The 21,832-nt window shown below is 35.6% G+C and overlaps 3 protein-coding genes and 1 pseudogene across 4 annotated transcripts; 1 reads left to right on the forward strand and 3 right to left on the reverse strand.

Annotated features, from left to right (window-relative positions):
• Positions 1–349: 349 nt before the first annotated feature.
• On the reverse strand, positions 350–3,449 carry LOC124451047. Its single transcript, XM_047001681.1, has 3 exons — positions 1,998–3,449; positions 1,114–1,268; positions 350–908 (listed from the first exon to the last, which is right to left on the reverse strand). Exons 1-3 carry the CDS (start codon positions 3,377–3,379, stop codon positions 616–618), a joined length of 1,830 nt encoding a protein of 609 aa, XP_046857637.1. The 5' UTR covers positions 3,380–3,449; the 3' UTR covers positions 350–615.
• Positions 3,450–10,210: 6,761 nt separating this feature from the next.
• LOC124451053 lies at positions 10,211–16,591 on the reverse strand (annotated as a pseudogene).
• A 425-nt stretch (positions 16,592–17,016) lies between these two features.
• Positions 17,017–18,352, forward strand: LOC124451049. The gene is made up of 2 exons (XM_047001683.1): positions 17,017–17,240; positions 17,561–18,352. The coding sequence occupies exons 1-2, from the start codon at positions 17,032–17,034 to the stop codon at positions 17,955–17,957; spliced, it is 606 nt and encodes a 201-aa protein (XP_046857639.1). The 5' UTR covers positions 17,017–17,031; the 3' UTR covers positions 17,958–18,352.
• LOC124451052 (transmembrane protein 65-like) lies at positions 18,144–21,142 on the reverse strand. 2 transcript variants are annotated; one of them, XM_047001686.1, is made up of 7 exons: positions 20,610–21,142; positions 20,504–20,548; positions 20,221–20,288; positions 19,999–20,053; positions 19,312–19,354; positions 19,136–19,241; positions 18,144–18,766 (listed from the first exon to the last, which is right to left on the reverse strand). In XM_047001686.1, exons 1-7 carry the CDS (start codon positions 20,893–20,895, stop codon positions 18,647–18,649), a joined length of 723 nt encoding a protein of 240 aa, XP_046857642.1. In that variant the 5' UTR covers positions 20,896–21,142; the 3' UTR covers positions 18,144–18,646. The 2 variants fall into 2 exon arrangements, with proteins under 2 accessions (XP_046857642.1, XP_046857641.1); XM_047001685.1 differs by having other exon boundaries at positions 20,620–20,897.
• Between the last annotated feature and the right edge of the window lie 690 nt (positions 21,143–21,832).

A 21,832-nucleotide genomic window follows, 5' to 3' on the forward strand; every position in this document is an offset into this window, starting at 1 on the left:
GCTCTGAACACATATTTTGACCTTCATTCTCAAATACAGTTGAAATATGACCAATTGAAGAAGTGGCGCTTGTTTTTTCGTATAACTCATATTTTAAATTTTGTTTTAATCGGAGTACGTTTCGTTCTATATATTTTTGAAATTATCTGGTGGGAAAGCACAGTTGTCTAACCATCGTTAACATATATGGCGCTAAATGATTAAGAAAAATTGATGGCGTGTTTGTTTATCGAGATAAAAATATTTGAAGTAAGTCTTTTAAGTGTTGACGTATATTCTCAATGAGCTGATAAACGGATTTGTGGAGATCTTGTTACATCTGTGCAGTGGTAATCGTGTACACTTCTGATTCGTTGCGTCGGTAAAAATTATCTCTCTTTTATTCAATAATTATCTTGTTTCTTTTATATATTAACTATCTATACATCGTTCATTTGAGTTAAAAAAAGGAATTCCAGTTAAAAACAAGCGAAATTACTGAAAGTGATTTAAATGTATGTCAGTATTTATAAAAATGCGTGCATCATAAATTTTGAAAATCTTCGTTAAATATCCACAATCTTCCCAAAATGCATCAAGAGCTCTTCTGAAAATGCATTTTTTCGCGTCAAGATGTCACACGAAAGTAAGTTCATTTACGCCACTATTTACACTTCTAAATTTCAAAACTTCAGTTTGCAATTTTAATGTTATTCTTGTGTTTTTTCTTTTGAGAGTTCTTGTCGTTTCTTTTTGGCGATTTATAAGGCAAGCAACGGCGACAAACCCGGACACAATGGGACCATCTTCGAAAAGATGGCGTATTTCTTTAGGCGCATGCGCAATCTTGTAGCAACTGTACGATTTGGACACTGGATGCATACACAGTTTGCAGATAATTCCACTGTGGCCTTTGATGTGTCGTTGATCTAACAGTAAAAAGGAAAATACGTCAAAATAGGTTTGTGTATATGGTTAATGTAAAATTACATAGGTGGAAACGAACAACTGCGTTGTTTTCGTTGAGATTTTGGCCAGCGGTTATACTCTCAACCTCTGCGTGTATAGTGGGATCAAAGACGTATACTCTTTGATTTAATCGTTATTGTCATAACAAAAATAAACAACAGTTACATTTTGCTCTCTTTAATGGCTTTTCTTGTTTCATCGGTCTTTGCACATCTGCCATTGGCATTTTGACCACAGGTGCTGGAGATGGTTTTTTTAGTATTTTATGACCACCGTTACTAATAGTGACTGGTATGTTCTCATTTGATGATGGCGACCAACTAAATCAAAACACAAAAACTATTAGTTTATAAAAATCCACCAAAATAGTTGTTTTTCAAAATGCTCATAGCCGTCGGCAAACGGCCTCTTCCTTCCAAATTCGGGAAGATGCCATTTTGAGGCGGGCAAATGACGGAGATTTGCGAAAGCCTTAGGATTGTGGTTTCACACTTAAAACCAGCATTTGACCATTAATTTCTACATTGAATGGCTCTTAAATACATTAAAAACTCGAGCAGGAAAGCCTGCTCGATTCTTTTTCGAGTAATGTTTTTCGCAGACAAAAGGGACAGAATTTCAGATATTTGTTGTGATCTAACATCATGACGTCGTATTAATGAGATTGAGAGGCATCGACCAAAAAGCTTTTTTGGTGAAACTTGTCCACGCCATCGATTGAATCTTCCTATCCCTTACGTCACAGAGAATAATCCAGACTTAGTTCAGTCTAAATTTTAAAGACGTGTGCAACTCGTTTACCAACCCCGAGTAGTTCTCAAAGTACACCGGGATAATTGCAACGTAAGTTTTGATTTCTTATTACTCTACGATACCCATTCCACCATTAAAAAGTTGTGTTAGATCGCTCTTACACCCTCTACCGGAGTAAAATGCTGGGGGGAGACAATCCCAGCCCTGCATATCCCCAGAAAAATGTTTCAAGTCAAACGACCCTTTAAAAACATATTGCGTGACTATAAAGGAAATTCCTGAAAATTCTGAAATACCTTAGTTCGTGTACACTTCCTAGACGTGCATCTTCAAATAAGGAATGGTAAGAATCCGCTGACGCCTCGGACATGGTGTCTAAATTAGTTGGTGAAGCTTCGCTGTGTTCTTTGCTCAGTTCTTCGGCGCTTTTTACTGTAGAAGCACTGAAATTATCACCAAAAAGTAGCGAGTTTTGACCGGGAAGGCCCATAAAATCCTCTTGTTTGTCATTGCCCGTCGTAAAACTACGTAGTACATGGTCATTTTTTACAATTTTCGACGCCTCGAAGAATTTGTCACCGCATTTTTCGTTTTCCAAGCGATATTGTTTGCTTAGGTTAATTAAGTGTTGAGCAAATGAAATACCATGGCATGGTAAAGAGCCGAACTCGTTGTTTGTGCTACAGTCAAATGAATCTGTCATGTTTGACAGGTTGTCTTCCTCGTTTATGGATGACGAATCGATCGACAAATCATTTTTTCCTTTACAAAGAATTTCATCATCCCGCTTAACGATATCTTCCTCGTTGTCAAATATATCTGTTTCACCACAATCCTCTTTCAATGTTCCTGTTGTCATATCATGACAAGTCACTTGGCCTCTTGTAATATTTTTCCTTGATGTATCCATATTTTCTATTAGTATATTATCTCGTACCTCATCTGCCTCGGAAAACTCTTCATTCGAAATTGTACTGTTGGTTTTTCCCACCATATTGCCAAGTGTCACGTTGTTCGCTTTTAAAGTTGTTTTCGTATACAACTCGCTGCTGTTTGTTGTGTTTATTGAAGGCATCTCTCTTGCTTGTTTATTTTTATCGATAGTGTTCGCTTTCAAGCCATTTTTTGCTTTTAAAATAGATTTTACACTCAAAGGGTCTTCGTTTACACTACCATAATATTCTCTCGTTGAATCGTCACTTCTTCTGGCATCGAATCTTTCATACAGCGATGATGATCCTTCGCCTCTTATGAATGATTCTTTGTTTAGCAAACTCACTGATGGTAAAGCATCCTCGGAAATGATTACCGAATCGGCCGTTGCTTTAGCTAATGCTGGACAAACAGACACCATTTCCTTGGCAGAATTTGTGAAATCTCTCTTTCCTGCTGTCGAGTTTAGTTTAGATATTTTTTTAGCATCTCCATAACGGTTGTACTTTTCTCGACCGTATTCTCTTGAAACTTCCAGATTCGTTCTATGTGTTCGTTTTTCGAACTCCGGTCGACCGGACGTCACACAAATCTGCGATTCGTTTCCCAACTTTACAGCCAATACACCTAGTTTACAAAGCAAGTCGCGTTTAGTCAATGCCAGCTCACGTAGCCTGATCGCAGCCTCGCGCGACAGTTGAAAACTCACACGTACATTTTGATCTACATCATTTGTGTCGGTCATATTATTGTATGTTTACTGTAGATTTAGTGTGAATGCCATAAAACTCATTGACTATCCTGCGCCGTGCGTCAACAAGTTATTGAAATTAGATACCATATATGCTCTTCAATGGCCTTTTACATTTCCGTTAGAGCAAACATCGAAACTATATATGGTAGTTTGGTAGGGACACCATTTCATTGGTTGAATTCTGGTATTAATACCAGATAGCTGTATTGCGTGTATGCGCTAGGTCATGCCACTTAGCCGTGTTCTCGAATAACGGCTTATGTAATTTTGTTTATGTAATTTATTTGTGTGAAGACTGTTCTCGTTCTCTGTTGTTCATTCATCACTCATTACACTGACACACGTTATCTTATTTCTTTTATATTTTAGATAGCATAAGGACAGTTCTTGTGCTCTGTCTTTCATTCATCATACTAAATGCTGAAAAATACTAGAAAACTATTATTAGGTTTGATTGATAAACAGATCAGATTAGTTTTTTATTGTACCTATATATCAATCTAATTAATGGTACGATTATCAACCGCGCAGCGGAGATTGGGCCGAAAATGCTAATGTTGTCACGTGATGTCTTGCCGCCAAAATACAAACTTGTCAACAAAATAAAAACAAAATGTCCAAAAAGCTGAAAACTACGTACGTTTGAATTTAAAAGCCTTGAAAATTGTGTACGTTTTGAAATGAAAAGTCCGTGAATAAAAAACTAAGGAATATTAAAAGATAAATTAACGAAATTGTCTCGCAGTGGTAAAAACTGGAGAGGGATTGTCGGGATGAATTTGTAGAGAAATGCATCGAAACTCAAGCCGACGGAAGTTTATTTTGTAGATAGGACGAAGTTTTGCACGGAAATAATGCTGTAAACAACTCGAAATTGCTGCTTTTTAACTCGTATTTCAATGTACCTTCGTCAGAATCTTTCCCAAGAAGTGAGACTTCAAGTGAACTTGTCAGCGGACTTGTCCATGCCGACTTCAGAAAGGTTATAAACGAAAAATTTTAATCAATTCAACGCCAATCTCTTTTGACCATGTACACTGGTAAACCAAGCTGCAATATTGAAGAAAATTGTATGGGTTTGTATCACATTTATGGTTTTGAATATATATTGTTTGATACCTTGAATTCCCATCAATTTTCAGTTGATAAAGGATATGTAGTATAAGTGGGTATTTGTATGTTTTAACCATGTCTTTCAACTTGCAAGCGAGTACTGTTCTGTTAAGCGTGACACTCAACCAGTTACACCGTTAGCTAAATTCAGTTTTTTTTATTACCTTAGAAAATTATGAAGCGTCAAAATCTGTACCAAACGATGTGGCTTTGAATGAAAACAATGATATCATGTCAAATTCAAGTAAGACTCTCGAGAAAGCAAAAAAATGCGTTCGTTTTGAAGAGAATATGGTTTCAGTGCAATACTACGACATCAGTGAAACTGAACACAGTGATGACGATACTTTGGTAATGTCAGACGATCTTGAAGATGGTGATTTGGACGATCAGTTAGTTCCTAGTCATGTCTATGATTTCAATCCCGTCAAGTTTGTGCCAAAATTCATATTTCCTCCCGTGTTGAAAATAGCAAAGACTCACGTTTATGACAAAGATCCAGTGATCTTTAATTCAGACTATGACGAGGAGTTTGCTGCCATTATGCAAGATAATGATGGAAAATACGAGAAAGATAGCATAGAAAAGAGAAATGCTCTCCCGGAATGCTCGTCAGAAAAGCGACAAACTGTTGATTGCTTGCAAAGTCAGGTACAAAGCGATAGCATCACAAATGATTGTGACATGGAAAGTCAAACATCATATTTGGACGGTGCAGTAACTGAGGAGAAACATTTTTACGAAAATCTTCATCCTAACGATAACACCAACATTGATTCAGATATAGAAGATCAAGAAATTCATTTGGATAATGTAACTATTGAGGACAAACGTTTTTACAAGAATCTTCATCCTAACGATAACGCCACCATTGATTCAGATAAAGAAGATCAAGAAATTCATTTGGATAATGTAACTGTTGAGGACAAACGTTTTTACAGAAATCTTCATCCTAACGATAACGCCAACATTGATTCAGATAAAGAAGATCAAGAAATTCATTTGGATAATGTAACTGTTGAGGACACAAGTTTTTATCAAAATCTTCGTTCTAACGATAACACCAACATTGATTCAGATAGAGAAGATCAGGAAATTCATTTGGATAATGTAACTGTCGAGGACAAAAGTTTTTACAGAAATCTTCAACGTAACGATAACACCACCATTAATTCAGATATAGAAGATCAAGAAATTCATTTGGATAATGTAACTGTTGAGGACAAAAGTTTTTACGAGAATCTTCATCCTAACGATAACACCACCATTGATTCAGATAGAGAAGATCAAGAAACTCATTTGGATAATGTAACTGTTGAGGACAAAAGTTTTTACAAGAATCTTCATCCTAACGATAACACCACCATTGATTCAGATATAGAAGATCAAGAAATTCATTTGGATAATGTAACTGTCGAGGAAAAAAGTTTTTACAGAAATCTTCATCCTAACGATAACACCACCATTCATTCAGATAAAGAAGATCAAGAAATTCATTTGGACAATGTAATTGATAAGGACAAACGTTTTTATCAAAATCTTCGTTCTAACGATAACACCACCATTGATTCAGATAGAGAATATCAAGAAATTCATTTGGATAATGTAACTGTTGAAGACAAAAGTTTTTACCAAAATCTTTATCTTAACGATGACACCACCATTGATTCAGATATAGAAGATCAAGAAATTCATTTGGATAATGTAACTGTTGAGGACAAAAGTTTTTACAGAAATCTTCATCCTAACGATAACACCACCATTGATTCAGATAAAGAAGATCAAGAAATTCATTTGGATAATGTAACTGTTGAGGACAAAAGTTTTTACCAAAATCTTCATCCTAACGATAACACCACCATTGATTCAGATAGAGAAGATCAAGAAATTCATTTGGATAATGTAACTGTCGAGGACAAAAGTTTTTACAGAAATCTTCATCCTAACGATAACACCACCATTGATTCAGATAAAGAAGATCAAGAAATTCATTTGGACAATGTAACTGTTGAGGACAAAAGTTTTTATCAAAATCTTCATCCTAACGATAACACCACCATTGATTCAGATATAGAAGATCAAGAAATTCATTTGGATAATGTAACTGTTGAGGACAAAAGTTTTTACCAAAATCTTCATCCTAACGATAACACCACCATTAATTCAGATATAGAAGATCAAGAAATTCATTTGGATAATGTAACTGTTGAGGGCAAACGTTTTTACAAGAATCTTCATCCTAACGATAACACCACCATTGATTCAGATAGAGAAGATCAAGAAATTCATTTGGATAATGTAACTGTCGAGGACAAAAGTTTTTACAGAAATCTTCATCCTAACGATAACACCACCATTAATTCAGATATAGAAGATCAAGAAATTCATTTGGATAATGTAACTGTTGAGGAGAAAAGTTCTTACGAAAATCTTCATCCTAACGATGACACTACCATTGATTCTAATGGAGAAAAACATCATTTGTCGCCCTCAGACGATTCAGATGTTGACAAAAGGCTTATGTTGCAACAAACTTTCTCTGATTTCAACTCTAATCTCATGGAAACACCAAATAATTTAGATAATAAGTACCACGTTGTTTCGAGGGAAATGTTGCAGAAGAATGCCGATTTCACAACATCGAAAGATCGCGAATTTAATGTCGGTAGAACATCTACAGAAAACAAAGAAAAGAGATCAAATAATGATAAAACTCATGAAGTAAAAACGAAAGAGGAGTCCGTCACAATAAAAAACGATGCGATAGTCAACTGCGGAACTTCAACGTTGTCCTATTCAATTGAACGCTCGTTTAATGGAACATGTGGTATGAAATTTCTACGACGTTCAAACATGTCAATCAGAAGTTTAATGCTGAATGAGGTAAACGTTTTATTTAAACACCGACAAAACACTGATCAAAATATATAATTTTACATTAGAAGAAGAAGATGATCGTGTAATGTTCTCAAGGAGTATGATGTAGTAGAGCTCCGCGTATACAGAAGAACCTTCATCTCAATGAACTTGTTGGCTTAAAAAAAGAGTTACTTTAAAGCCATTTTACGTAAGAACCTCTTTAGGCTAAGATTTCAAAGTTTTTATTTTATTCATAATAAGTCGAAGTTAAAGTACATAACTCGAAGAAAATAGACTCTTTACAAAGTAGTGGAAATTACTCACGAGTCAGAATCCTGGATAAGATTATATACTATAATGTAGAGTTGATATAGAGGCACGTACTGTTATTCTATAAAGCAATTTGGGCATAATCTATTTCAATACATTCCACACCAATGGAAAAGGGGTTACTTTTTCTTTAGAAAGTAAGAGTCGTTTTAAGAACCTGTTTACCTTAATATCACGAGTAGCACCATTTATATGAGAAACTCTTTGGACCAACTTGAAAAATCTAGGTTCTTGTATGTGGGGTTCTCTCGCACCATAAATGTTTAACACTCTCGATAATTTATCAGTTTGCATCCTTACTGATAACTTTGGTTTGAATTTTCACATGAATACGTTAAATGTTTATCATGGGAGATTCTGTTCTGTTGGTTATATTATATGTTCAATTTTCTTTCACAGGAAATAAGTTTGTCTTCATTATCGATGAACGAGTCAATTAATAATGAAGAGAGTTTTACGGATCTTGGATCATTTAAAGATCTTGGATTACCTCGTGATTCTGGATTAACCAAAGATGGTGATATCCCCAAAGATATTGGATTACATAAGTATCCTGCGTTACCTAGAGATCTGGAATTACCAAAAGATCTTGGAATATGTAAAGATCCTGGATTACATAAAGACCTTGGATTCCCAAGAGATCTCAGATTATTTCACGTGAACAAAAACGAAGAACAGATTGAAGAGTTTGAAAATTTCGAAAAGTATAATCACATGTATCTGTTCTCTCCCGAGCATGTCCACGAGTTCGACGAAGATTTAGAAATTGAGCTTCCATGTAAGAAACAGAAGATTCACAATGACATGGACAAGGAATTTTTAAATTCCAACAAATACCCAACGATTGGTAAGTTATTTGCCAATGGATGAACAATTCAGAGTTTTTTCTATTGTGAAAGGGCATTATTCCATGAATTATTGTTTCAAATCGAGAAATCATTTATTTATCGAATGTGATTACCTTCCCCTTCTCCTAAGCAATTGTCTAAATGAAACCCACGCCATACGTTAGTCTCGGTTTGTTTGAAAATAAATAAATGCATGGGACATTGATGTAACAAACCCGCATGGTGGTGCTATGTAATTGCTTCAGTGTTCATTCACTGCAAAAACAGTATATTTCTATAGAAAGAAGTAGTAAAGTGAATGATATGAAGCTGGGAGTATTGTTACATGTTCGTAGCTGTAGATCGTCCAGGTTACTAGAGTCCTGAGAAGTACTGTTGATGTGGATGTGAACTTGAGCGTCGAGTGAGTCAAGTGACTCTAAAGATGACTCCCGCTAAAGTTGTCAAAACGTCAGTCGACACCAACAACAACAACAGCAACAACAGTCCTTCTCGGACTCCACTAACCTGGACGATCTACATCTACGAATATCGAAAGAAGTAATGTTGGTATTCTAATAATTGCGTAGCACGATCAAAGTTTCAGAGTGCTGTGCCGTCACTTTGCTTAAGAGTAAATCATTTTTATCTTTTGTAAAGTTGGCCACGCTGATGGTGAAAGCATTAACCAATCAATATCACAAGTTGTTCCTGATTTGGACAATGAGAATGGAATAACGCGTTCAACAAAAAGTGCAACAAATACTTCATGTATGGTTCCTTTTGACGATATTGATGCTATGAAGCTAGACACCACGGGGACCTCCTTACATTCGCCTCGTGGTCATTTTTTACAAAACAAAAATGTGATGTCCTTCGTGGAAGAAACGTCTTATAAAGGTACTATATACGAAAAAATATACAGTTTTCGAAGTATTTACTCCACATGTAAATAAAAACAAGGTGTTAAGTTTTGTCTTGTTGTTTTCGTTGCTCTTTCCTTTCTAACAAGTTTTTCCTCTTTTCAAATCCTAGCCGAACAAGGCACTAGAAGACTTCGTGTTGGTTTATCAAAATCAACAAAAGTCAGATCATTGCATCCCTATTGGACGAAGGAAAGAATGAAGATAAGACACTTTGAATCTTGAGTGCACTTGATGTGAAAATTGCCATTTGTTTTTCATATTGTTTTTTTGCCTTTACATCCCTCATGAAACGAAGCTAGTTTGGCTAATGTTTTAGATTTTTTCGTTGAAGAAATTTCCTGGAATGTTTTACGACGAACTTAAGGTAATTTGCAGTTTACTAAAGGAAGGTTGAGACGACAAGATATTGGAAAATGTACTTTAAGTATCATTGGTCTCTTGCTCGACAACTTCAGTTTAAAAAGGGCTTGAGTAACAAGAAAACAAACAACATTTTCACAAGATTTAAATTCAAACCCCAATCCAGGTTATGCTGCTATAATTTTGTTTCCAAAATTCCGCGTGTAATTCATGCATCAGTTAAAATCAACTCTAAACTATTACTGGTCAGAGTTTCAGGATGTTCTATGACAACGATTAACTGATTTATAATAATAACTTTGATACAGGTGTTGAAGATCTAACGCTTATATCTTGTCGTCTCCTTGTGTTCTCCAAGCCTTTTTGCAATATATCAGTTGAAAACAACTGAGAGTCAAACATCGTTATTAAACAGAGTTAAAAATATCGTTTAATATTTAATATGTGAAATTTAAACTTAAATCATTCAATAATATTGTTCAATAATATATAAAATCAGTCAAAAAGATTTGTCTGAATTTAAATCATTTCCACGAATGTTGCATCAGTAGTCACGCCACAATTGTTATCCTTCGTTGACATGAGAACATATCCATCGTTACCCCAATGTGTAGACCAAGAGTTCTTGATCAACCAGTAACCCCGACGTCGTATAGTCCCGTAGCCCACGGCCAACACAGCATGGTCTAGATTATATGGCTTGTTACCTACATTGACCAGCAAATACTAAAATTACTAGAATAACATGACTGAAAAGATATTCATTGTCTACAAAATGAACTAGGTGCTGCTAGTTGAATGTGAACTATGATGATACTTCAAAACACATTTCTAGTTTCTTTCATATCTTAATATCATAGATAATAACATCACGTTGTTGTGATGTACTCATTTATAGTAACAAGATAATCATTGTCTCTCCAATTAAATACATACTGAAATGGAAAATAAAGTAATCGTGCTATTAAGACTGGAAAGCATAATTTACAAACTCAAACTAGTTCACATACCACATTTTGGTTCATAGTAAATGCCATCAGAGTAGAAGGCGAAAGATTTATGCGAGGCATCAATTCCAACAGCAGTTGGACCGTGCGAAACTATAGCAAGTTTCAACATTTCCTCACTTCCGGATGTCACGTTCACATAACCGTCTATCTTGGCTGCCACTTCCGAAGAATTGAAATGACAAAAGCCATTCTGAAATTGTAAAAGTTTACTGAAAAGCGTGAACATCTCATCAAACGGTGAATGAAAATGTATCGGCGTGACTTTTAATAGTTAATCTTTCAATAAACTGATGGCAAGTTTCAACATCAGATCACTCTTGATGAAGACACTACACTGAAGTGCATAAGGACTCGAGTTTCAACATCAGATCACTCCTGATGAAGACACTACACTGAAGTGCATAAGGACTCGAGTTTCAACATCAGATCACTCCTGATGAAGACACTACACTGAAGTGCATAAGGACTCGAGTTTCAACATCAGATCACTCCTGATGAAGACACTAGACTAGAGTATATAAGAGATCAAGTTTCAACATCAGATCACTCCTGATGGAGATACTAGACTGGAGTATATAAGGACTCAAGTTTCAACATCAGATCACTTCTGATGAAGACACTACACTGGAGTATATAAGGACTCAAGTTTCAACATCAGATTACTTCTGATGAAGACACTAGACTGGAGTATATAAGAACTCAAGTTTCAACATCAGATCACTTCTGATGAAGACACTAGACTGGAGTATATAAGGACTCAAGTTTCAACATCAGATCACTTCTGATGAAGACACTAGACTGGAGTATATAAGGACTCAAGTTTCAACATCAGATCACTCCTGATGAAGACACTAGACTGGAGTATATAAGGACTCAAGTTTCAACATCAGATCACTCCTGATGAAGACACTAGACTGGAGTATATAAGGACTCAAGTTTTAACATCAGATCACTTCTGATGAAGACACTAGACTGGAGTATATAAGGACTCAAGTTTCAACATCAGATCACTCCTGATGAAGACACTAGACTGGAGTATATAAGAACTCAAGTTTCAACATCAGATCACTCTGATGAAGACACTAGACTGGAGTATATAAGAACTCAAGTTTTAACATCAGATCACTTCTGATGAAGACACTAGACTGGAGTATATAAGGACTCAAGTTTCAACATCAGATCACTTCTGATGAAGACACTAGACTGGAGTATATAAGAACTCAAGTTTTAACATCAGATCACTTCTGATGAAGACACTAGACTGGAGTATATAAGAACTCAAGTTTTAACATCAGATCACTTCTGATGAAGACACTAGACTGGAGTATATAAGAACTCAAGTTTCAACATCAGATCACTTCTGATGAAGACACTAGACTGGAGTATATAAGAACTCAAGTTTCAACATCAGATCACTTCTGATGAAGACACTAGACTGGAGTATATAAGGACTCAAGTTTGAACATCAGATCACTTCTGATGAAGACACTAGACTGGAGTATATAAGGACTCAAGTTTTAACATCAGATCACTTCTGATGAAGACACTAGACTGGAGTATATAAGAACTCAAGTTTTAACATCAGATCACTTCTGATGAAGACACTAGACTGGAGTATATAAGGACTCAAGTTTCAACATCAGATTACTTCTGATGAAGACACTAGACTAGAGTATATAAGAACTCAAGTTTCAACATCAGATCACTTCTGATGAAGACACTAGACTGGAGTATATAAGAACTCAAGTTTCAACATCAGATCACCCCTGATAAATGCTGTGGTATACAAGAATTTAAAGATAACGTCTGAGGAAATACGAAAACTGTATGTGTGAGAAACAATGATCTTCTAACATTTGCTAAGTAAGCTCCATAAGTAAACTCGCTTGGTATTCCTCCATTTTCATCACCCATTGATAAGCTCGAAATTCTTCCCCTCCGTCACACGCGAGGTTACCATACCCCCAGGAGCAATCCATGAGAACTTGTTGAGAAAGTCGAACTCTCTTGCCCGTCTACAATGCAAGAAAAAGTTAACAGAAACGTATTGCAAACTCTTGTTTATCATTGATAGCTACCAACCCAGTCGCCCACATCTTAACTGAGGATTCATATTGAACTTATTACTAACACGTAAAAATAGTGCTCCTTCTATAGCCCCGGTAGCCCCAAATGACCAACATGATCCACAGATAGCCTGATCTTTCACTGGTGTCACGGCTCCTTTCAGCCTCCAATCCATGGACTTGGGTACATCATCAAGCATGACGCTAGGATTGAATGGTTTCCCTCCGTTGTAACCTGTACTACGTTGACGACCTCGCATCATTTTCAATTCGTCGTCGTGTCTGTCTGCTAGATGGTTGACCTTCAGGCGAAATCCAAGATTTTGACGATTTTTGAGTGTATGAACCTTGAGCAAACAGTAAATGGTTCATACTTCGTTCCAAGTCAAAATAATCAGAGACCACAGACCTAGGGAAGACCGGGGGTGTGGACTTCAAACTTTTCCTTTGACAAGCACTTTATTGGGTTAATTTGCGTCTCACCCTTTAATTTAATTAATTATTTTCTCGTGCTATTCTCTCTTACCAAGCACCCACTTTAACCAGGCTCTGCTGTTCCTGATATTTCCATTCTAATACACTATGTAATTTCTTCGAAGACAAAGTCAGAAGATCGCTTGTGAAATGCTAACAGCTGTTTCTTATATTATTCAAGGTATGACAAAGGCCCAAAGAATGGAGCTCAAAGGCAAAAGATGCAACTCCTGATAGCTGGACAGAGAGATAAAAGAAGCGACTATGTCTTGCTGTAAGACTAATATCAGTTATCGCCTCGCTTTTGTTACGAGTTAGTTCCTTGTTTTGAACAATATTGCGTTTTCACCGTATACGTAAGCTAATGTGAAAGTCGTCTTTGTTGTTTGTTTTAAAAACAGTCACAAAGAGTTTCAAAACCATCAAGGGCCGAATGCACGAAGGTCGAATAGCGCTATCCACTGGATAGCAAATTTTTTTGAACGTTCAAAAAATCTCTTATGAAAGAAAATTATACGATTTCAACTGTGCAATAACTGAAATAAAATATTTTTTGGAAGATTACGAAATTTCTTTGTCGTAAGAAAAATATAAACACCACCATTTCTACAAGTTTGGAGATTTTTGCTATCCAATGGATAACGTTATCCACGCTTCGTGCAACCGGCCGTTGTCTTAGTAATAGTTTTTCGTTGCGAGAAAATTTGTTCAGTCTACCATCCTTCTCAACTACTGACCTTAAATTCTGTCTGAAGTGACCTTTTCTGCGTTCGAATTCTTCATAATCCGCTTCATCATAGCCTTTTGGGAATTTTTTCAGGAAATCTTTGAAGACGTGATGAACGCGATCCTCTCCCGTGGGACCAAAGTAGTCTCGCATCGGATTGGCCACGATAGCAGACTCGGCTCCAGGCCCAGGGAACCCATGGCAAGCCATCCCTGTATGTAAGTTTAAAAATTTACACAAAATAGCACGAAAATAATTTCATGACGAACAAAGAAAACGGTTCTAGGCAGTAGGGACTTGACAAGTCCATATTCGTAAGTTTTAAGTTCAATGTTTGAAACCTGTGTGGCACATTTCTTGATCTATGTTTGGTAGTTATGTTGTCATTGGCACACACTGACGCTAATTCCGTTTTCCGATCAGATAATTTTTATCAACTTAAAATTGAGGTATTAACAGTGGCGTAGCCAGCCCTCATGTTTTGGTCCTGCTATGTAAATTTTAGAACACTAACATTTCTTTAGAAATCTGTTGTTTTTACATTGAGTAAACACAGAAAAATTAACTCAGTTGGCCAAAGTTGCGGGCTGGCTACGTCACTGGGTATTAAGTCATATCCATCAAAGAAATTTATTGATAGACTCGTATAAACGAGTCTTATACTGCTTTCTTTGTAGCTGTCTTCTCTTTCGAAATCATTATTTGTACTTCAATATTTGGCAGCATTCAAAGCCATAATTGTTCCTAAAAATCGTACAAACCTTTTGGGACTTCAAATATATCATCTGATAGCGTCGTTGCGTTGAACATCGTGTATAAGATCTCGTATTTATCATAATGAGAGCCAAGCAATGTATCGTATCCTCGCATTTCATAGCGTTTTGGAGCACTGGTTTTTTGTTCGACTGTTAAAGTGTAAATGTTTACTTTTTTGCCGATAGTTGCTTGCATTCTGAAGACATAACACGGAATTCCTTCGAAATCATCTTCGCCTATATACTGGTGATTAACAGATGTATTAGTGTTTTGAACTTTTCTGTTTTTTAAGATATTCATGTTCTCTGTTTTTTAAGATGTTCATGTTCACTGTTTCCTAAGATTTTCATGTTCTCTGTTTCCTAAGATATGCATGTTCTCTGTTTCCGAAGACATTCATGTTCTCTGTTTCCTAAGATATTCATGTTATCTGTTTCCTAAAATATTCATGATCTCTGTTTCCCAAAGATGTTCATGTTTTCTGTTGCCTAAGATATTCATGTTCTTTGTTTCCTAAGATATTCATGTTCTCTGTTTTTTAAGATATCCATGTTCTCTATTTCCGAAGATATTCATGTTCTCTGTTTCCTAAGATATTCATGTTATCTGTTTCCTAAAATATTCATGATCTCTGTTTCCTAAAATGTTCATGTTCTCTGTTTCCTAAGGTGTACATGTTTTCTGTTGCCTAAGATATTCATGTTCTTTGTTTTATTAAGCCCTATTTTCCACTTCTTTTTTCCTGAACATTCTTGTACTCAGTTGTACACGTACATACCTCGTATCCGGAAAGATTGTAAGGTAAAACTGACTGTGGTTTTGCTGAACCATCTATCTCAAAACATGTCTCCTCGGCTGATATCTCCTCAGTTGCCCAAGGAGAAATGAGATAGGATTTCTGCTCCTGTCCAAGCTGATACGACTTATCCATTCCTGAAAATATCCATTCATTTAAAATTTTTTCGCGAAAGATTGCCCGTTTGTTATGTGACCAGAACGTTAAAATGGTGAAATATTTGGTGAAAAATGGGTCAAAATGGAAGTTTTTCACGGAACAAAGCCATAATGAGTAAAATAAAAATTGAAAGAACGGTAAAATGGTGAAGTATTTGGTCAAAACAGAAGTTTATGCTCGGAACAAAGTCATAATGAGTAAAATAAAAATTGGAAGAACGGTAAAATGGTGAAATATTTGGTCAAACAGAAGTTTTCCTCGGAAGGAAGCCATAATGAGTAAAAGGAAAATTCAAAACTTTACAAAAAATATACGAATTAGATCAGCAAGCAAAGCAAGCAGTTTGTTCAGATGCAAGAGCTTTGGACTCGTCATGTGACGCTTTATATGATATATGACATTTGAAATGAGCTGCAATTCAACTCAACGATCGATGTTGCTTCACTGTATTTGGGAAAGAATTTGTTCAATATTTATGTTAAAATGAATTTTGAACATACCGTCATAGTAATCAATTCGACTGCGTTGGTTTCCACCATCATACCACGCTTGGAAAGGTTCACCAATTTCTGCGTATGGTATATTTATAACGCCTTGTGCAATGTAGGATGTCGCAAATTTGGGTGGTGTTGGATTGCCGATGCGCATAGCTTCTACTGCCACGACAAGAAAAATGACAAGAATATTTTGCACATCGCCATTTTGCGTCTCATTCGGAATATATTGCGTTTTTATATTAAAAATGACGAGATATTGTTTGGCTTGTCTGAAGATCCGTCGGAACACGTACACAAGATCACGTGCCTGAAATATGACCACGCGTTGTTTTATCTGTTTTTCATGTAAAAAATTTAATGAATTTTTGTATAAGGTTTTTTTGCATTGAAATAGTATTAAATGTCTGCAAACGTGCGGGAAATTGTCTGGATTTTATTGCAAAGTGAAAATCTTGACATTTTTTGCGTTAGTAAATTGCTGTTGTAGTTGATTTGAAAAGTTTTAAGTTTTGTTTGGAAATTGCTCATGACCTTGGGTTTGACAGGAAGCGAATCATATCAACTGTCTTCGTTTACCACTCTAACGCAAGTTGGACTTAAATTTCATTTTGTTGGGTGCAATTGAATGAAACTGAGGACTCATGTACAATGCAGCATCGTATCATCTGGTGGTGGTGGTGGGAAGGCAAGTTCTGATTCGGAAATGGCAAAATGCGACTTTTGCATAGTTTGCGTCAATTTGAATGACATCATCATCAGATACAGAAGCAGAGAAGACTAAGGCGAGCGTGAGCATGACGTATGCTCTTTGTTTGATTCTTGATGACAACAGCAGAAATATGGCGACGGGTGTTAGTGAGAATTTTTCGCAGGAAAACGACGATTTAAAGCCTATAAAAAGCGATGTAGAGCTTCAAGAAATATTCAGAAAGCTGCAAGTCCATCGTAGAATGTGAGTACTTTCGAAAACTATGCATTTCAGCTTTCTTGTCTGTGAAAAATATTGTATTTTTGTCGGCTATTATAAACAATGGTGGCATTTTCACAGCTTTACGTTAGCTTGGATTACTTCTCCTGGATTGATTATTAGTCATCATAACCTTGAGAATCCACCACATCAATGTCAAAAGGCTCGAGAGGGAGACATGAGTTAACTTTCAATGGGGAAAAGTTTCACGAAAGATTGCTCGTTGTTATGTTAGATTGCTCGTTGTTAGAGATCTGCTTTTACTTCCTAAATTTGAATGTTGTTGTTCGTTTTTTTGAATTCAGAAAAATATTATCGACTGGATATGGAACAGTTGCAGATAGGAGGTCTTTTCCAAAACATTGTGGAAGTTTACCCGAAAAACACAAGCGAAGAAAGCTTTTAAGACCAGCAACTTTTTCGTGGCATAGTGGAGTAAATAGTTATGAAAAGAAAATGAAAGAGGAACAAAATTCGAGGGGAAAGACTGGCAGTCGACCTGAATGTAGATCAATCACTCTTTGGACCTCACAGCGCCCAGTCCAAGGATGTGGGGAACAGTTTAGAAAGGGAGTTAATGTAAAAGCTTCAGAGTCGTTGAATATGGACGACACTACACCAGATGAACTTGCTGCGTACGTTGACCAAGTACTTCACCTTCCTAAACCGATGTCACAAATGGCTGAAATGATGTATACTTGATGTAGACTTTATGTAGATGTAATGTGGGTATGTGGTTGTTGAACAAATCAAGAAATCAAGGTCGCTTGTTGGTAAATGCTACTTTATTTTGATGCGTGTTTGTCAGAATGTTGTTTTGATAAATTTTGCAAGATTTTGGTGCAATGCTTGGTTGAATCTTTTGCAAGAATGATTATGACACAAGTCTCTGTTGTAATACATATTATTTATTGATAATATTTTTCCATAATTCGGTTCACATTTTCTAAATAAAAATCATTGACTATCTTTATGCTACCTGCTGCACAAAATACTAAAGTCATTAGTGCAAAGGTCCATGTACTTTGGCTTTTGCAAAGATATATTCACTCAATTTATAAAAGACTAGTAAACTTTATTAAAACCTATTTATTAAAGCCTGTTTGTCTTTTATTGCTAATGATGCTTATTAACAACGTGACATTGTGCTTGTTTACACATTGTCACACACAGTTGTGACATTGTGTTTGTAAACAACATTGACATTGTGCTTGTTTACACATTTTCACACACAGTTGTGACATTGTGTTTGTAAACAACATTGACATTGTGTTTGTTTACACATTGTCACACACAGTTGTGACATTGTGCTTGTTTACACATTGTCACACACAGTTGTGACATTGTGTTTGTAAACAACATTGACATTGTGTTTGTTTACAAAGCACTCATTAAACAGCTTGCTCGTTAACATTTTGCTCATTATCAATGTGCTCGTTAACAGGTTCTTTGTAGAGTAAAAGTGGAAACATGCCAATAAAACAACCAAGGACAATACCAAACGCTCGGCCCTAAAAAATAAAACCAATACAGTGTGCGAATTAATTCAGAAAAAACGATGTGCAATTTTTTGACAAAAGTGTTTCTTTAAAGGCATAATCAAATCGATATTACGTTAATTATTATATAACGCTAATTGCTAAATTAATATTTTTAAACATGAACAAATTCATATGATTTACAAAAGTGTTTTTCGTTAAAACTGCTTATTTTTGCACAGCGTTTGAAAAAGTGATGTGCAATTGTTTTCATTTTAGCTAAAACAATGTGTAAATTGCACATTGACACCGTTAATTCGCACACTGAACCAATATACTAGTAATATGACACTTGAAGGCGATGATTCTTATAAATATTTTGTAGAGAAAAGAATTTAGTACCAAATTTGTTGCTATAACTGTTCTTGTCATTTGAAGTTGGGATGAGTTTAACTGTGGCCCTTCAAATCCAAGTTTGGTGGTAAGCGATTCAACATATCCTGCCAATCTAAAAAAGTTTAGATTTGTTGTGAAGGTTGTAATTATTTTGATCTGTAATGATTACAAGTTGCACTGACCCTAAACCAGAAACGTCAGACACAATGTTTCCAAGGGCTGCAGCTATGAGAAACAAAAATGGTGAATTTGACAAAGAGAAAGTAGTTTAAAGTACATTTGCGGCCATTGTGCTTGTTACAACACATCAATATATTTTTCACAACATTTAACGGCAAAATGCGAAATATTTTATGAATCATCATTGGGGCTTTTTTTGCATGGCCGTGGCAGAATATGTAAAAGTGGGGCAACATACATAGCTGTCAGTTTGAAATTTTTGTGAGAGGATTACGCTCTAAGCTTCCCCTGGCAAGGATGAAAAATTATGTTGATGTTGATATGTACCTGTATATAAGGAATAATCTTCTTTATCAAAGGTAATTTGCAAAACCAATTTTGGGGGTATAATGAATTCCAATTGTGAAGATGTATCAATTTAGTTTAATTTTGGGGGTATAATGAATTCCAATTGTGAAGATGTATCAATTTGGTTTAATTTGGGGGGTATAATGAATTATAATTGTGAAGATGTATCAATTTAGTTTAATTTTGGGGGGTATAATGAATTCCAGTTGTGAAGATGTATCAATTTAGTATAATTTTGGGGTTGTAATGAATTCCAATTGTGAAGATGTATCAATTTAGTTTAATTTTGGGGGTGTAATGAATTCCAATTGGGAAGATGTATCAGTTTAGTTTCATCTTACCAGCCATCGTAGATATTCCCAATGTTACACCAATCCTTAATTCAATGTATTCTCCCTTAACAAAAAGTAAATAATCTTTGCATACATCATCCCTTTGTAAGATTTCCAAACCCTCAAGTATGTAAACAACATGGGTGAACTAAAATCGTCGTGTCTTGTGGTGATTATTAAAACTTGAAGATGATCAGAAAATGGAAATTCTTTTCAAACTGTGATACATACAGCAATGATCATTATAGCATTGTCAAGGAAACCAAATCCCACAAATGGTATTGCCGTGTGGTAGGCAGCTTTAAATAGAAAAAATTTATGAATTTAAAATACACAGTGACTAAAAATATGAGTACAGATGACTTGGTTTTGCTGGCAAACAGATTTAGTCGAATGCTTTTAGACAGCACAAGGACCAATGGTTAAACATCTCTTGGGATTATTCTGCCTGCCAATAAAACGTAAACAAGGCAAGTCATTTCAATATATGTTCATTTTATTCCAAAGCCTTCACCTAATTTAAGCTGATTCCAAGTTGGTGGATTCGTATTATTTGGATCTAAATAAGTCATAAGCCATGTTACATAGTGGTTGATGTTAAAAAGGGTCTTTAAAATGGCAAAACTTCACCTTCACCGGATGTGTTGTCAATTTTATGCAACGCTTCCGTAGAACGAGTCGATCAGACTTCGCAAGTGATGCGACAAACAGCTCGGCGTGTTGTGGTGAAGATACCACCTTGGGTTGATAATGATGCATCTTATGATGAGGTGAACATGTGAAAAATCCTCTATGTTGCAATTTAGTGAAATTCGTTAAACGAGGCAATGTACGTTTAGTATCATTTGTAAACCGTCTTTTGGCGAACAGAGCGAATAATTGATAAAACATGCGGTTTTCCCTCATTTCACTGTCGAAGTTTTTTGAAAGTTTCACCAAACTATACCGACTCTTTAATTCGCTTAAATTGGCAGTTTAGACATTCCTTTTTTAATGAAAGATTTTAATAAACCATTGTTACATTTGTTTTTGTTATGAGATAACGATTTACATAAATATCGAGCCCGCGATACAAGAAAGAATTATCAAGTCCAACAACAAAAACCATGACCAGCCGACAATTTAAAGAAATATAATATAAAACAAATTCCGAAGAAGCAAGACATCTTGAGATTGCAAAATATGAATCAAAACAAGACGAGAAGTGAACTGTAAATTTTCGACTTTATTTCAAAGTCATCCTCAGACAGAAATCAGAGTCGGTGTTTCGGAGTTTAGATCCAAAGACCAGCCGACATAAAGAAATATAATATAAAACATGAGATGTCCTGCTTCCCTTTATTCAAAGTACCTTTTTTCACTTATATGTCATGAACTAATACATAAAGTTTGAGAAATGTATACTTTCTAAAAACATAGAAATGCTGTTGAAGAAATTTTGTAAAAAACCAGCGTTTTATTTTTCTGTTTTGTTTATAAATAATCAAATGTTCTTAGGGCAGGGATAGCCTGGGACTAGGGTTAAGTTTTTGGCGGAAAATGAGACGAAATCAACTGCAGACGAAAGTGTACATACTTACATACCAATATAGTTAATATAAAAGCTGATTTCTTTTTCATTTTTGTGAATTTTAGAACTGAAAGACTGTTAGATTGTAAACTGTCACGATGGATTTTGAAAGCAATCTTAAAATGAAGAAAGAAATCCCAAATATTTCGAGACTTCAAATGTACAAAATTCAACTGGTTCATAAATTTCTCTCAAATTCTCTGGGACTGGAAGACTTTAGTCAATCGTAAGTGCTGTCTGGTTGATTTTCTTTTTCTCGGTCTTTGCTCTGTC

The sequence above is a fragment of the Xenia sp. Carnegie-2017 genome, unplaced genomic scaffold (genome assembly GCF_021976095.1).
Source record: "Xenia sp. Carnegie-2017 unplaced genomic scaffold, XeniaSp_v1 HiC_scaffold_24, whole genome shotgun sequence".
NCBI lineage: Eukaryota > Metazoa > Cnidaria > Anthozoa > Malacalcyonacea > Xeniidae > Xenia > Xenia sp. Carnegie-2017.